We start from the raw sequence: 17,169 nt of genomic DNA on the forward strand, positions 1-17,169 counted from the left end.
GGTATCAAAAATTAGGGGGTTACATTATTTCTGTTGGTAAATTAAAATGATTTTTTTTCCCGAATTCAATTAATGTAATAATAATGATAATGATAATGATAATGATAATGATAATGATAATGATAATAATAATAATAACACTAACAACAACAACAACAACAACAACAACAACAACAACAACAACAACAACAACAATAATAATAATAATAATAATAATAATATAAAATACTTAAAATGCAATTTTCCATTTTTTTTAAATAGAAACACTGCTTTTTTTTGAGAAGTTGTTATTCATTAATATTTTATAAATTGTTAAATGCTACCAAAATACTTTGTTATGCAAAATGGTTCTCTACTAGTAAGATTATCCCTGAACTAATTTTTCTTGAACTAAAAATGAATGATTAAAACCAAAATACTATAGAAACACTGAATTTTCAGCATTTTGATATTTCTGTAATCTCATATTTATATTTGCAATACATTAGGCTTACAATCTCCAATAATTGTAATTTTCCCAATGCTAATATTACAAATATAGGCGAAATAGACAAATAAGAGATTGTAAAAATAGGGAAATTTCTAGAAACACTGTGAGCATACAGATGATTTCCCCAAACCATTGTTTCTATAAATTCTTAAAGCATACTTTAATCTTCCAGGAAACAAAAGTTTGTTGAATTGGAAGCGTTGGCATGATACTTACAACCGTTTCAACCATACAGGTTTTATGTACTTTTTAAAATAATAAAAAACACCCCTCTTAGAAAAAGTGGTATCTCCCAAATCAAAAGGCCCTCAGTTCCCATTTAGGTCCTGAAACACAGACAAGACCTGGACCTAAATTCTACCCTCACCAACTTGAATGAACCCACTCTAACTTTCTTCCAGAATGATATCGAATAGACAGAAAATTTTACACATAATTTTGCCAAAATCACTCAATTTAAGGGGAAAAGAACAATTAGCCGTTTCCATGGCAACAAGAAGCTGGTGTCACTATAAATGTTATTTTTGATACATCACCCTAGAGTATCATTGATTGACACAATATGAAGAAAATTGATGATTTTGCGTTTTGCCACAAATTTGAAAAATAAGTCTATTTTCCTGGACAAGTCCTGGACATTAGCTATTATGTATATTTTGATGATAAAGATAAAGATACAAACATAAGTAAATTGTTGAGAGTGCCAAATATTCATACAAATATTTACATGAAAATCTTTTACATTTAAGAAAAAATGCCCATACAAAAAATGCCCACGCAAGTTCAAAGATGACCAAAGTCAATTAGTTCTGTTTAATGTCATTATCTACAAGCTCATGAATTTCAAGAGATACACAAGTGGTACAAAGTGTTTCATTATAAAATATATATAATTTCTACATATCATATGTGATATTAGTTGGCAAGCGCTTTGATACATGCATACATTCCCAGCAAACCGAAAAATGTTTTTTAAAACCAGTATGTTTTGGTTTTGGTCAAAACATTTAAATGCCAGATTATATAAAGGTCAAGAAAATATTTATTAAAAATAACACTTTACAGGTTGTCGCTGACCACTATGGTCCCATATTGGTCCCATAACAACAACTCAGGGACTTTACTGCTTAGAAGCGCACTCCCTAGGCATTCCACAATTGACCTTCGCAGCTTCCCTGAGTTTAGAACGGGATATAACAAGACAATTAGCAGTAAGTTCCTTGTCCAGAAATTTCAAGCAACTCAATTTTTCCACGGGAACATACTAAACCACCGAGGATTCGAACCCGCAACCTCTCTCACCATAGTCGAACACCTTATCAATTGAGCTAACTTGCATGCTTATTGTAAAACATAGTGTTGCCAAAGAATTTTGCAAAATGTTTTGAGGCAAGTTTTTAAAACGTTTTATACCCTTTATATAACTGGACATTTAAACATTTTCTGTAAAACGTTTTGTTTGCTACGTTGCTGCAAAGAAGCATGGTACATAAAGAACTAAATAAAATACATCTTACAAGCAAGTTTTGCTGATAAGATGTCATGTGACTCAAAACTAAGAACATGGTCAAACAATATCAAGATTAAAATATTTACATTTAATGTGAAACGTAAATATGTATTTATTGGTTTTAAATGTAAATACATGGATTTAAATGTAAATATACCGTACATTTAAATATATGTATATTTACAGTATAGATCAAGATCAAAATAACAATTCAGTAATTAGTTTTATGAATACACAAAATGTAGTCCAATTTTCACAAAGCATATTCAGTTATTCACATTGTACAAATGCATAGGTACTGAAAACTAAAATATCTGAAACTTGTTCCTCACAGCACAGGATAAAAGCCCAACTTTTGAATGTCTGGTGAAAAAACTCCTGAGAATATTTTACAAAAAGATTATCAAACTGAGAGTGTGGAATGTTCTTTTTAGTTAAATTCACAATTCACTGCTAACCATATCAAAACAATGCTACATGTAGCTAGGAATAAATACCAGACTTATCTCAAGTAGTGGTTGCGGTTACTACCATTCTCAATTTATTTATTTAACTTTCGTTAGGCATGGTAGCCTCTTCCAATGACAAACCACTGATTCCAAGGAGGCCCTTAGGAATGTTCACTCGTTACGACTTGTTGGCTGATACATACCGCTGTTTATAATACGCCACAGGCGGACTGTACTTTACAGCAGAGAGAGTTGTGTACTCTACAACATAATATGTATACAGAAGATTCATTCTGTGAACATAGTGGTTCCAGACATATAGCCTGTTGGAACAAAAACAGCTACTACACCCTCTTTGCACAGTGCATTAAAACTAGTGCTGTTTGGGTCCCAAAAATCGACTTGGTGAATGATTCGGATGTAGAATTGTTACGGCTGGAAACCCACTAACAGCCACTGGCATATCACCATCATGTATACTCCACACACCAACTGCCGGATCAAAAACCTCAATGGTTTTCTCTTCTTGCTCCACAAAGTCTCCTTTTAAGACTCTCTCCGCCGATGAGATAGATCTTGTTATTACAGACAACCGTTGCAGCACCTAATCTTGCGATAAGAGGTCCTTCTATCTCGCCCCAAGTATCTGTACTTGTGTCGTAACAACACACGTCTAACGTGAAGTCATTTCGCTGACCGAGTACGTAGATGTTTCCATTGATCGCGACTGCTTCGGTACGCATCAACTTCACAGGCATCGGTGTACATTGCTTCCAAGCGTATGTTTTCGGGTTGAAGCAGAGGATATCCGAGGTGAAATGCGACGCTGTTTTGCTTCCGATGGCATAGACGCATCCTTGACAGCACACGCCGGTTACATGTGACATAGGAAACGGCATTTCGCTGGCTTTCTTCCACTGCTGCACGTAACTCTCATATTTTAATACAGTCTTAACCGGAGCAGCTTTAGAAACGGAACAGCCACCCATTAAGTACACATCAGTTGCCGTGGCAACAAGACAGCTACCATTTCTCGGGGGATATTTCTGTGCCAGTAGCGACCATGATCTGTGTTGCGATTGGTATAGGAAAGTGCGACATTTGTTGGTCACGACAATGACATTATTATGATATGAAGCAGCTGAAATTGGAAATTCGTAGATTAGTTTGAGAGGAATGCGAGGTAAATCTTCCCATTTTTTATGCACAGAGTTAGGATTGTACTGTAAGATGGTGGATCTAAATACAGGGTTCTCTGTTGGAACACTGTCACCAGAAGAGGGCGCTGCAGTGTTTACATCAGGATTGCGAAACACAACCACCACCTGTAATGAGTGCAGCAGAAAAAATTAAAAAGGTTATAATAACAGTAAGAACAACATCATGTTAAAATATATGTCATTTATAAGGATCAAATTTGACATTTTTTGTCAATATTGAAGTCTCTTTGTCCATACATACAATTACAGCAACACATATTTGAATGGAGCTTCACATGTTTCAGTCCTGCCATTTCCTAGTAAACAATGCATGCTTAGAATTTTACAGATGTGTTCTTCCATACATGCAAAAAGTGTCGCTGAAATGTTTCCCATTGTCTGCCTTCTGATACTAGGATGGCCCGTGTCAGGGGCGGATACAGGTATTTTCAATAGAGGGCGGCGGAGGCTCTGCAAAAATACACAGAGTCAGGCGCCGATCTGTCAAAAATAGAGGGGGCACGCACCCCCCCCCCTCTAAATCCGCCCCTGCGTGTGAAAATTGGTTCATGGATGGGTAATTTTTTTTAAATAAAAAAAACGCCCCTGAACAAGAATTAATGAACATGAATTTGCAACACATTTTACCTCTTAAACAGTATTGTATCTGAAATTTACCCCAAAGCAGGATTTTATCTGAAAGGTACTACCTTCATTTTTTTTTACTATAAACTACACCCTTGTTACATGTCTTTTATCATTTTCTAATACGGTATTTATATTAAATGTTCGGATGATAATACTGATGCAAATTAGACAACACAAACTTAAAAGAAAACACTGTTTAAAAACATTCCTTTTTCTAAAAATAGGTATTTGCCCCCCCCAATGCAATTCAGTATTCATTCTGTAAATAGGACAATGTTTTTAATTTTTCTGGTCACACGCATGCAAACACTCTGAAACTTGAGTCTGGACTTGGAGCTCAAAATGGTCAACTGCATGGGCTGCTTGATGCAATAAAAGTTAAGTGCTAAGGTTAAACAAAAGTGAACTTAAACCTTTTGTGCTCCAGGCAAGTCCATGCAGCAGCTATTTTGTACTCCGATCAGTCGATATGCATATTATAGTGTAGGGCACTCGGCATCAATGTTGCAACACTTACTTCTGAGTAATTTCTAGGTTGTTGAAGTACTTTTATATCCTTTGGTTGTTCTTCTCCATGCATGTCTCTCTTCATGGTGATAGTCCGTATTCTGGCAATCACACCAGCGCATTCTGGATCATCTTCAAGAAGAGTTTCTTTTCCTGCATGATAACAAATACACAATATACAATGCTGTTCATTCCAGATTTAGATAATAATACAATGCTGTTCATTCGAGATTTAGATAATAAAAAAGAGGAATTTTGGAATCTGTTTTCTTGTATCTACTATAACAGCGGCACCCCCAGGGTGGGGGATCTCAACTTTGGTTTGGGTGGGGATGTGCAGCTGAGAAAAACTACCTGACTTTAAACCTCATTTGACGAAAAACTGACATGAAATTACACCAATTTGAGGAAATTTTCTGCAAATTTTGCTGACTATAAAAAATTGGCACTTTTGTTTATTGTGTTCCAAAAAAGTGGTAAGGCCCTACTTCTTGTGATGTGTTAATATACTATTCACCTAGGATATCAGTGAGATAAGATGTTGGCATGACTTCAAATGCAACACTGTCCAGTAGTTCTGGTAATACCGCTATTCTCTCCTGCACATCACGTCTGACCCATCTCATGATTGCTTCATATACCTGTTCTTCCTTGTCCACTTGGATTTCTCGACTAAGTAAATCAACAAATTCTTCCTGCAATTCAAAAGGAAAGAAGTGTTGTAAGATTATAATATGATGGTAGCTTACCTGGTTAAGACAAGTTGAAGATGCTAATAACCAATTTTCAAAAACCTGATTGGATTAGATTGTTTCACAAACCATCATTTCAGTCATATGAGTGCAACAATGAGCATCCAATGTGGCTCAATCAAGTAGGCATTACTCCCCATTCCAAAAAATACAGCACTCATTTTTGGGATTAAAAGAATATTAGCAAGTTCTGCAAAGTGAAACATAGCTCACACCTAATCATTCATTTAGTATTAAGTGGAGATAAAAGAAAAAGTTCATAATTGACTAATTTCACTAAAAGAGCCAAAACTCAGGGAGCTGATCCTGGCTGTGATGGTTCATTGTGGTATGTTAATGTATAAGGTGTGCACATCTTAGCTGCAAATCCTGATTGTTGTTAAATGGTTTATTCTGTAAAGATTACTGCAGCTTGTGTGTTTATGCCTGGGTTTTTTTCAGTAGTATCAACACTGGTTCCTCAATGTTGTTGTAAATAATTATTCATAAAAAGAATCCCAAATTTATATGATCCTGAAATTAGCGAAAGTTTAAAACCTGTAGCTTTTTCTCACCTTTGTATAATTACAAAACTCAGGCGATGCCACTATGTCCAAGAACATCTCAGCAGAAAACTGCTTTGCATGTTCACTCAACTGCCTGCTAAATAACCTATCACCCACATGTTGAACTTCACGGGTATTCGTTACATCTAGCTGTGCCTCCAGGAACTTGAAGCAGACATTTTGTACCTCAAGGAACTGCAAGAATCCGGCGGCCTCAGCAAGATCTTGAGCTGTGTCGTTGGACACCTTCAATTTGCCGGTGTAGATGTATTCTATGATTGTTGAGAGTGAGGATTTGGAGATCTCTGGTAAGTCTATATTGTCTGTCCTGCTTTCTGACATATCTGTAATAAATGTATTAATACTAGAGGATTGAATGTGTACATCGTACTGGTTGATCTTACCTGTACAAATATGTGGGAACTTCGTTGAGATATAGTCAACAGATGGCGCAGTGTAGTTTACAGTGGAAGTGAATAGAAACTGAACAAAAAGGTGTTGTTCAACGATGTTTTAATATAAAATAATACACTGACGTTTCGTACAAAAGTACTTTATCAAAGTGATGAAATAGAGAATGTCTGCGAGCGTGGAAAACAAAAATGAGAAACGCGATGTTAAAAGGTGCGTACTAGAAATGGCGCAACACACAAATTAAAGCAGTTTACAGTGGAAGATGCTTGGTTTATGTGGAAGATGATTATACCCCATTTGGATGTATATGAGTGCACATCCCAATACACACACCCCCTGCAATCGCGGACCTTGTGTATTGCTATCAAAACGAGGACATCTGAATCACCATTTAATCGACATAGCAAGGTCCAAAATGGCAGATTTTGTGATTGTATAGCTGCCTTTGATATACAAAATACACAATATATCTATCAACCATGGTTCATATTTTTAAATGCATAATAGCGGATGTATCTTATGTATTTGGCATGCAATTGCAACCTACTGCAGACCTCCGCGAAAAGAGGACAGTACTCGTTTTGCAGGTAGGTCCACAGTTTTTAAAAATATGAGAGGTCTTGTACACCTTTATTTGCAGGCAAACACTGACACACCCCATACTCATGTATACCTCTCACAAACCCCCATACACATATAAACACACACACACAAAGCTTCTAGCAAATAAGTATATGTTGATTGACAAATGAAAGAAAGTATAAAAGGTCAGCTCCTTTATATTAAATCCTGTGATTTTACAGCCTCTGTTTTTAAAAATATTGATAAACTTGATATTGAGTCAGATTCTATTCAAAAAGAAATACATAATATAAAGCTCACCATTTGTAAACATAGCTCTGAAGTAAGGACTTGATGCTGCCAAAATCACACGATGACAGGGAAATTCACTACCACAGGGAGTCCTCAGCACGACATCAGTCAACGCAGAGTCTCCATGGAGGCTAGCTAGTTCTGCGAGAAGCAGGGGACCATGATCTTGTCGATAAAACTCTTTTGGTCCATCAATCTCCCAGTGTCCATCACTGGGAACAAGGGCGTTATGAGCGGTATTGAATTCTGACATGATTCTGATTTATTCAAGACCGACCTGTGGAAAATGGAGAAAAATGCATGGTTTTATTTGAAACAAACTCATATTGATCATAAAAACAGCCGGCTCTCAACACGCGATATTCAAATTTCCCGCGCCAAAATTGTCTAGTGCAATGACGCCATGGTTATTTGTTACCCTTCACTGTATTACTGGGACGTCACGCGTCATTGCACTGGACAATTTCGACACCTGTGAATTTTGAATATCGTGTGTTGAGAGACGGTTGTATTAATTCCTTTTTATGGTCAATATGAGTTTGTTTCAAATAAAACCATGTGATTCGTGCTTGATAATTAATTTTCTAACATATAAGGCATAATGTTGTGATTACCGGAGACTTCCTTTAAGAATAACGATTCAGCATCATTAATTTGATCCTGTGCGCTAGTTTGTAATGTTTGAATGTTTCTATGTTCCAGTGTATGATCAGTGTTGCCAAAACTTTTCAGCATCAAGGCGCGGCGCATTGACTCGCCAGGCCGCGGTAAAGGATTCTCAAGTAGCCCAATTTTTAAGCTTCCAAAAAGCGCCTAATACCGGATATTTGGGTGGATTTACCCAAATTTAGAACGCAAAACACCCAATTGGGCGGAAAAGCACTTGACTTTAAAACTTCCGGTACTTACTCGGAAGTTACTGACCGATCAATAAATGGTCACAAAACCCATTGTAATTGCAATTTGAGCTTCAAAGACTCAAAGCCTTTATAAATCGGCTAAATTGAAAGGAAATTACATCAAATTACTGCCGCGGCTTAAGTAGCCCAATTTGAGGCAAGTAGCGGCATGCTTTTTTGAGTAGCGGCAAGTGATCACCAAGTAGCCCAATTGTGCGCCTAAGGAGCGGCGTTGGCATCACTGTGTATGATGTGTAAGCCTCTTCCCTTGTTTGTTTTAGCAAATTTACCACATTTCATTTTTCAAAAAGTAATGACATAAGTTTAATTTTTCAAAAGATTTTTTCTTATAAATACATTTTGTTTTATAAGCAATATGAACTCAATAAATCATATGAAAATCTATAACTTTCTTAAAACTTATCATTTTAATAACTTTCACATTTAAGTTTATCTTAACAAGTTTATCTTAAAACAAGTTTATCTTTTAAACAAGTTTATCTTAAAACAAGTTTATCTTAAAACCAGTTTATCTTAAAACCAGTTTATCTTAAAACAAGTTTATCTTAAAACAAGTTTATCTTAAAACAAGTTTATCTTAAAAGATAAAGTTTTACCAGAGCACCTTGCCCTCTGCTGAGCAAAGGGCAAGGCCTGGAGAAGATGTTGACTTGTTAAGATAACAGGTTTACCAGAGTAGATAAGAATCAAATCAATCTTTACCCTTAGACAGAGAAAACCAAAAAGGACAATGACACAAAGTGTTTTGCTAATCATGATGGCAATCAAACAAGTCACACTTTATTGTACACTTGGAATTTGTTTCCGAATCATTACCAATTACCTCTGATCTCAGCCGAAACACACAAGTATATTCTCATAGAGAAACCATAATTGAAACAATTGGAATGCGATGGCCGCTATCGTATTCCACCCGGGTTTTCCACATCACAACAGCGTATGACCATAGTAAAGTGTTCCAATTTGAATCATTGAACTCGACGTCACTATCGGGTCCACTGCTACAGCGACGCTGGCAGTAGGAGTTAACTTTTTCAAAACAAAATCAAAACCTGTCCCAGGGAGACCTACTTCCCTAAATGTGGAATGCTTTCATCATTGTTTTCTGAGATTCAGGGAGCCTTGATGGCAAATCATTTGCCAAATGAAAGTACAATCATACATGTAGGCGTATATCTAGTTCCAATAATTGGAACTCACGGCTAGGCGTATATTATACAATTTTGATAGCAAAATTGAGGCAAGTAATCAAGTAAAGAAGGTTGCTAGTAGGAATGGAACTGTTCTTGGATTGTGTCTTGTACCCTATTCTCTGTTTGTCAAGCTGCCATTCACGACAGAGGGGTCGATTAACTAAAGTAACCATATTTTGGTCCAGGCATGGCCTCCAGTTAGTGAAACCTAATTTAGAATTTTAAGTCCTAACATCATAATATCAGGTTTGCTGGTGATCAATGCTGGTGAGCCTTCAATGAAGAATGGCTCATGGAGCAATCGGAAGAGTAAGATTTCCATTTGCTGACATAGAAGGTTTCAAGAAAAAATGTGACAGGCGCATTAAGGACCTTAAGGGGTACTACACCCCTGCCCAATTTTGTGCCTATTTTTGCATTTTTCTCAAAAATTATAGCGCATTGGGGACAAGTAAGATATGTATATTATAGGGGCAAGGACTACAACTGCTGCACTGTAAATTTTATTTCAGCACAGACAACAGTTGTGGAGTTACAGCCAAAAATGAGGGAAAACCAATATTTGATCAATAAATCAAAACCTACTTGCTTTGAGTGGCTGAATTTTCAGTACAGTAGTTGTAGTCCTTGCCCTTATAATATATACATATCTTACTTGTCACCAATGTGCTATAATTTTTTAGAAAAATGCAAAAATAGGCACAACACTGGCCAGGGGTGCAGTACCCCCTTCACATGCAGTGACCCAGGCATGAGACTGCACTTTCCTAAAAAAACCTGAAAAAACTGAAAATGCGCGTGAAATTGGGCAAAAAGTACCAAAACAGGCTGAAATTAAATAAAGTTGCGGAAATTTTGACTTTAAAAAAAACTGAATTCAGTTTAAAAACTGAAAATTCTCATGCCTGAGGACTGTGACCATGTTCAAGAGTGAGATACTGAGATAGGAAGAATTTGGCTAGTTCTAGCTCTTTCAAGTACCTTGTTCTACAAACTTATTGACCACTCCTCGTATAACCATCACATTTGTTTGATTCCATCATCATAATATTATTTCTAACTTTATCTTTCATCTGCCCTTTAAAAAAAATTGAATAGCCCATCTGCTAGTAAACCAATTAATTGAACCAAAGTGCTAAAAGGCCGAGTAAAATAAAAAATACATGTTTCTCGTCCGCGCCCTTCTCCTTTTTTGAAGATTTTTCAAATTTCTTTTTATTTTGAAAACTTTCAGTTACAACTGGTTGAAAAAGATGTTTCAGAAGTTGAAACTTATTTTACGGCTTTGTAAATGCATAATACATCATTTAAGAAGAGTTTTGTGATCACAAGAGGGGCCTACCTCTCAAAACAATAAAATAAAAACTTATTATTATAAAAAAGGGCCTCCTCCTTTATATCAATCTGTGTGACGAATACCGGTACCCGAAATATGGTGCCAAATACAAGTGTTTAGCGTCGTTTTCCAATAAAAAAAATAGAAAATAAAAAGCCCCTCATCCTCCTCATTTTTAAAAACCTGGACGAGAAACATATTTTTATCTTTACTTGGCTTAATTATCTGATGTTCAAATACGGTAGTTGGGTGTGCATAAATTGTTCTATCGTGTGAAATATACTTGCGCTGATATAATTTGCATTTCCATACCTTGCACACGCGAAGTCATTAATTAATGTTACGCGGAGATCTGCCACTGTTGTTTGTTAGTAGTAACTGGGCATCGTATTTGTGTTTTGGCAAATAAATAAGTTTGATTGGGTCTCATGTATCGCGTATAAACATATAAGGTTATGAATAATATTTATAAGGCTAGCGAAAGTTGAACTACCGGTAATGAGAAGCTGAAGCAGAAGAATTGACAACCTGTCTCAGTGTTGACCTATGATCCATCATATACTATAATCCATATAATAACATACTAGTAGTAGTACAACAAGTCATACCTAGAATATTTTCTCAATTTGAATTTTATCGTTTCTATCCACCCAAAATAAAATAAAAACTCACCGTATAGAAATAGATCCCTGTATTTACATCTAGGCAATCATTAGTTCCAGTAACTGTAACTCGTCATACCTAGATCCGTAGATGTCATTATGTTTATGATAAAGACTGAAGTCTTGCTGGCAGGACTAGGCAATCATAGGCTAAATAATTCATTGCTTACTAGTCCGAATAATCAGACCCAGAACAAAATATTAATTTCTGACATGATCTTGTACTGGAATTCATGAATTGCTTACCTGGCATGCTGAGTGGGATATGGATATTGCACACTAAACCGCTGCAGAGGATTTGAAAGAATATATAAAATACTACAATAAAGTTACTAAAGTCAATAATGACGGAGCTCATGTCATAAATAACAATGTTTGTGATCGAAATAACCGATGTAATCTTTGGAATGTTTATTTACTTACGCTGGACTTTATCTGCATTCAGTGTTGCCAAAACTTTTGAGCGTCAAGGCGCGGCGCATTGACTCGCCAGGCCGCGGTAAAGGATTCTCAAGTAGCCCAATTTTTAAGCTTCCAAAAAACGCCCAATGCCGGATATTTGGGCGGATTTACCCGATTTTAGAACGCAAAACACCCAATTGGGCGGAAAAGCACTTGACTTTAAAGCTTCCGGTACTTACTGGGAAGTTACTGACCGATCAATAAATGGTCACAAAACCCATTGTAATTTCAATTTGGAGCTTCAAAGACTCAAAACCTTTATAAATCGGCTAAATTGAAAGGAAAATACATCAAATTACTGCCGCGGCCTGAGACTGGCAAAAGTAGCCCAATTTTAGACAAGTAGCGGCATGCTTTTTTGAGTAGCGGCAAGTGATCGCCAAGTAGCCCAATTGTGCGCCTAAGGCGCGGCGTTGGCATCACTGTAGACTGCATTCGCTGCCATTTCGGGAATGACCTGTAAATATGCCCAAGGCTGACATCCTGGACATCCTATTTAACGTCTCCGTTTTTATGAATAAAGATTCTTTTAAAAAGAAACGGGTACTATTTGTGGATGGGGACCCCGAAATGTGGACTGACAAGATTTCTGAAGTGATGACATCACCAATATCTACCAATACGAATAGGGCCTACCTGATTGAAAAGTTGCTGGACTCAGGCCCGTACAAGCCCCCCCAAAAAAAAAAAATTTTACACTTTTTTTGTCAAAAAATGTTCATTTATGGGAAAAGTCCATCGTCCCCCTTGGAAAAAGTCCACTTTTCCAAAATTAGCACCCCCCAAAAAAATAATCATGCGAACGGGTCTGACTGGACTAGGAGGGAGGCTGTTAAGCCTAGGCCTAATAATACTAATAATATAATAAACAAAACAAGAAACGTTTGATTGCTTGTTCTTCTTTTTCATGTAAAAATACAGGGCATAGGCCTAATAATATGGCTATTTAATATAGGTTAGGCCTATAGGCCTACATGTATTTTACCGGGATAGTTTATAGTGCATTGATTATTTCCTATATGAGAGAATAGGTACAGTATACTGAAAAATAAACCTGTCTGAAAACATAGTTATCACTTGACCTATATAGCTATACCTAATTTTTTAAAGGGTGCGTACAATTGTGGTACTGGTATACAATCTAAAAATTACTTGATCAATTCTCTTGTTTTAAAGTTTGGAACACAGACTGATTCATCATGTCAGCGATTTTTGGTGTTACCATGGTACCTTATCATCTTCTTAGGTCAGCCATTTATGAAATTTCCGGTCAAAAAAAATTGTGTTTGACCATGTTGACAATTTTTTCACTTTGACTGAGTAGGTCTAAGTAAATCAATCAAAATGAATCACTTAATATAAGTTAAGGTCTTCCCGATTTTTTTAGGTGTAACAAATTCAAAAACACGTTTTATGGTTCAGTGAACAAAATAAAACGAATGCTGCAGATAATAAAATGTCTTAATAATGAAGAGGTCCTCCTTCTGGTCTGATAGCTTCCAAACAACTTTTGCCCTTAGGGAGTGTTCATAAATACTTTGGTGGGGGTGGAAAAGTTTTAACCTCGGACGTCAAAAAAAGTTTGATCCCCCTAAAAAAGGGTGGATTTTTTTGATCCCCCCTTTTTATCGTCTGAAAGTCCAGCTCCCCCCTTCATGTCCTAAAAAATAAACCAAAAATATACATCATTAACAGTAGCATATAGATTTCTTTTTGACATTGGGGTTGGAGAAAATTTCTGTCCAGAGAATCCAGCACTTTTTGCCGACAAAACAAGTTTATGGTAGGCCTATAAATGCGCAAGAAGCGCGCAAAAAATTTTGCCAAACTGTTGAAATATAGTACGAAACTGGAAATAATTTGCGCGAAGCTCAAAGAAATTGGCACTTTTTATTTTAAAATGACCAAATATGGGGTAAATTTTGGTTAGAAACCCATATACAGGCGTCAACATTGGGGGGATGATTGTATGGACCATCCCCCTAGGGGATTTATCCCCCCGGGATCTACCCCTATGGTCATTAACTCATTAGCTAAAAATTACCGTGTGGAGTTATTACTCATTGGAGTCATAGTGTCACACCCAAATAGTAAAGTGCGCACATTTTGTTGATTTGTAGCTTGAGATTACAAAATTGAATAGGCCTACTTAAAGTGGAGCGCGCAAAAATTTTGGAATACACATGCCTTCTCGTACATTTTACCCCGGAATTTTACCCTCAATTTTTTTGATCCCCCCCTATTAATGACTGATTTTTTATCCCCCCTTTTTAAGACCCAACAATTTTTTGATCCCCCCAATATTTTCCACCCCCCACCAAAGTAGCCTATTTATGAACACTCCCTTAGTAGGGGTGTGCGGCGCGAAGCGCCGAACTTTGGGAACTGATTATCGGGCAAAATAGGGGCTTGATGAACTGAAATCAATTTTTTGGGGTCTAGTGAACATATGTGAACTGAAATTGGGCTAAGTTACAGGCTGGATGAGCTAAAAAATCAATTTTATTCCAAATTTGAGCTAAAGAGCTACTATTTTCAGAGCCCGAGGCTCAAAGAACCGGAGCATGATGTGGGTCTTAGGGAACTGCTGGACAGCAGACCGGGACAGCAGATGAGATGGAATGACATGAGAGGAGGTGAAATGAGATGAAGTTAAGTGAGATGAAATGAGATGAGATTAATCATGTTTAATATGTTTGTCCTCCCAAAACAGTAATCGGTGTGTATTTTTATGGATTCGGGAGTCGTGATATTGGCAAAATGTGAACTAGCGCCATCTCCCCCGTGCGCGTTATATACGAAGGGCGGTCAATAAGTTCGTAGAACAAGGTACTTGAAAGAAAGAGTACTAGCCAAATTCTTCCTATCTCAATCTTGAACATGGTCATTGCATACCTTAGCGCATCCGTTGCAATTTTTTTTTGAAACTTTGTATATCAACAAAATGGAAATCTTCCGGTTGCTCCATGAGCCACTCTTCAGTGAAGGCTCAGCAGCACTGAGCATTGATCACCTGATATTATGAAGGGAGGCCTTAAAATTCTAAAATAGGTTACACTAACTGGAGGACGTGAAAACACTTTGATCAGAGTCATCATATTTTGTGGCTATTTCATCGTTCTAGTTTGGTTCTGTGTTCATTATCAATGCCACTGTATACCAGCACGTATATCATTAGTGGTGACGTCAGCAAGTCTTTTGGACCTTGGATGATCTTCAAGGATGCTCATTCCATACTTGGACTCTAAGGACCATTTCGTTGCTGTTGAATATCAAGGACTTCGTCGCCATTACAGCAACTGTATATTGTTAAATTTCATTTGGGTTTTCACCAATGTCAGAAGAAATTTCCATGATGACATGTGTTCACTTCTGGCAGTACCCGGTACCTGATGTGAATTCAAGGAGGTAGGCTTCCTCTCCAGAGTGTCCTGTCCATATACAGTGATGCAAAATTCGAATATTTTTGCATTACTGTTTTGAAGGAACAAGCTTTCAAATGATACCATATTCATTACCGTGCGTCGAAGTAGCATACTTTGTTCTACGAACTTTTTTGACTGCCCCTCGTACCGGCCGTTACTAGACCGTTACACCGTACCTTTACCATACCGCACCCACCAGTAATCTAACCCTAACCTTGTATGGAACTAGCGAAAAAACATGATGATTTGATTTGAAGCTGTTAATTGCAAAAGTCCCAAAAAGATTCTACATTTGTCATGTTTGTTCACCAGGGCCGAGGGTATTCTAATACTATAGATTTTTTGGTTCTCAAGAAGAAACATCAACATGATCTTTGAGCACTCTCATCTGATGAACCTTTTGTGGTTCTCTGAAAAGCATCCATGTAGGACATTCTATGGTTAATTCTCCAAAAGGTTCTTAACGTGTTAAAGAACCTTTTTGGAAGGAAGATACTGTGTCACCCTTCCTAGGTGTTCATTAGGGACCGTTCACAAACACTTGTAAGGGGGCTGATGCAAAAGAGGGGCCTTGAAATTTTTGACCCTCCTAAGGGGGGGGGCCTGAAAAAAATGACCACAAATTTTCCTGGGAAAATTGAGTTTATATGCTTTTTTATGGGGTTGACCCATAATTTTCATGTCAAAATGAATTTATTTTGCATCAGCCCCCCCCTTACAAGTGTTTGTGAACGGTCCCTTACGTCCAAAATGATATACGATTTCTCCATCGTGACGTACCGTACTCTGCAGCTGTCGATACACTGGAGGGGGTGGTGCAGGGGTTGATTGAAAATTTTTTGGAGGTTGAGTTAGCAAACTGACTCATTTGGGGGTCCAATTCCAACACTCGTTACAGGTATTACCGGTCATCTCTGAACACTTTAAGCAAAATCTTGGTAAATGTAGATGTAGTTGTTTCCTGCGATTGCCAAGATATTTTTAAGTACCCTTATACCACTGTGTTCCAATATCTGTGCTTATACTCATTAACTTATAGACGAATCCAACGAGCCAAGTCATGGTCAGAATTTGGTCGGCCATATTTAGTTCCCCTCATGCACCAAACAGGTGTTGTGAGTGCCCAATTGGGTGGATTAAACCCGCTTAAAATTCGATTTGTCTACGTATAACACGGGTGATAGAATGCAGTTTAAAATACCCTTCAAGGCCGCATCATTTCACATTTTAGGTGAGATAGCTGGGTCCCCGTCGCGGCTATGGCTGCCATTGAGGAGTAGGAATGCGTTAAATTGGATTCGTCTATAGAAAGAGTGCCTCAAAATGCGTCATCATCCCGTGTGGTCCCATTTTGACGTAATGCTCTATGTGTTAAAAAAAATTTCAATTTGTTAGAAAATGATTGGTTGGTTGATTATATGAATACGGTGTTGTCATGACAAAAACAACGTCTTGCCGAATAGCGGATGACTTGTAGATATTGTAGCATTTTGGACGTATGGTGGGCCTACACTATAGGAAGGTGTTAACAGGATCAGGGCCTGAACAGGATAAACATTTTTGAAAGTTATGATTATTGTAATGTTGGCCAATATTAAAATGACATGTAGGGGCCTATGTTTTAATAGCCCATCCCCTGGCAGACTCTCGACAGTGTTTGACTCCCCTATTTTTGGTATAAACAAATTATAACAAAACATATACCCCATAATCATAACACCCCCCTTCCGAAGAAAATGACTGCCCATGGTCAGTGCCGCCGAGACACACCGACATCGCCTGGC

General features: G+C 37.3%; 1 protein-coding gene across 1 annotated transcript; it reads right to left on the reverse strand.

Annotated features, from left to right (window-relative positions):
* Nucleotides 1-2,658: 2,658 nt before the first annotated feature.
* LOC140152618 (kelch-like protein 24) lies at nucleotides 2,659-7,756 on the reverse strand. The gene is made up of 5 exons (XM_072175070.1): nucleotides 7,397-7,756; nucleotides 6,110-6,444; nucleotides 5,321-5,498; nucleotides 4,814-4,956; nucleotides 2,659-3,774 (listed from the first exon to the last, which is right to left on the reverse strand). The coding sequence occupies exons 1-5, from the start codon at nucleotides 7,638-7,640 to the stop codon at nucleotides 2,959-2,961; spliced, it is 1,716 nt and encodes a 571-aa protein (XP_072031171.1). The 5' UTR covers nucleotides 7,641-7,756; the 3' UTR covers nucleotides 2,659-2,958.
* Between the last annotated feature and the right edge of the window lie 9,413 nt (nucleotides 7,757-17,169).

The sequence above is a fragment of the Amphiura filiformis genome, chromosome 1, assembly GCF_039555335.1.
Source record: "Amphiura filiformis chromosome 1, Afil_fr2py, whole genome shotgun sequence".
In the NCBI taxonomy this organism is placed as follows: domain Eukaryota; kingdom Metazoa; phylum Echinodermata; class Ophiuroidea; order Amphilepidida; family Amphiuridae; genus Amphiura; species Amphiura filiformis.

Coding starts and splice junctions, on each gene's coding strand:
- LOC140152618 (XM_072175070.1), bottom strand. CDS start 7,640: ATGTCAGAATTCAATACCGCTCATAACGCCCTTGTTCCCAGTGATGGA. Junction 6,445..7,396: donor CAGAGCTATGTTTACAAATG/GTGAGCTTTATA, acceptor CATTTATTACAG/ATATGTCAGAAAGCAGGACA. Junction 5,499..6,109: donor AGTTTTGTAATTATACAAAG/GTGAGAAAAAGC, acceptor TTTGAATTGCAG/GAAGAATTTGTTGATTTACT.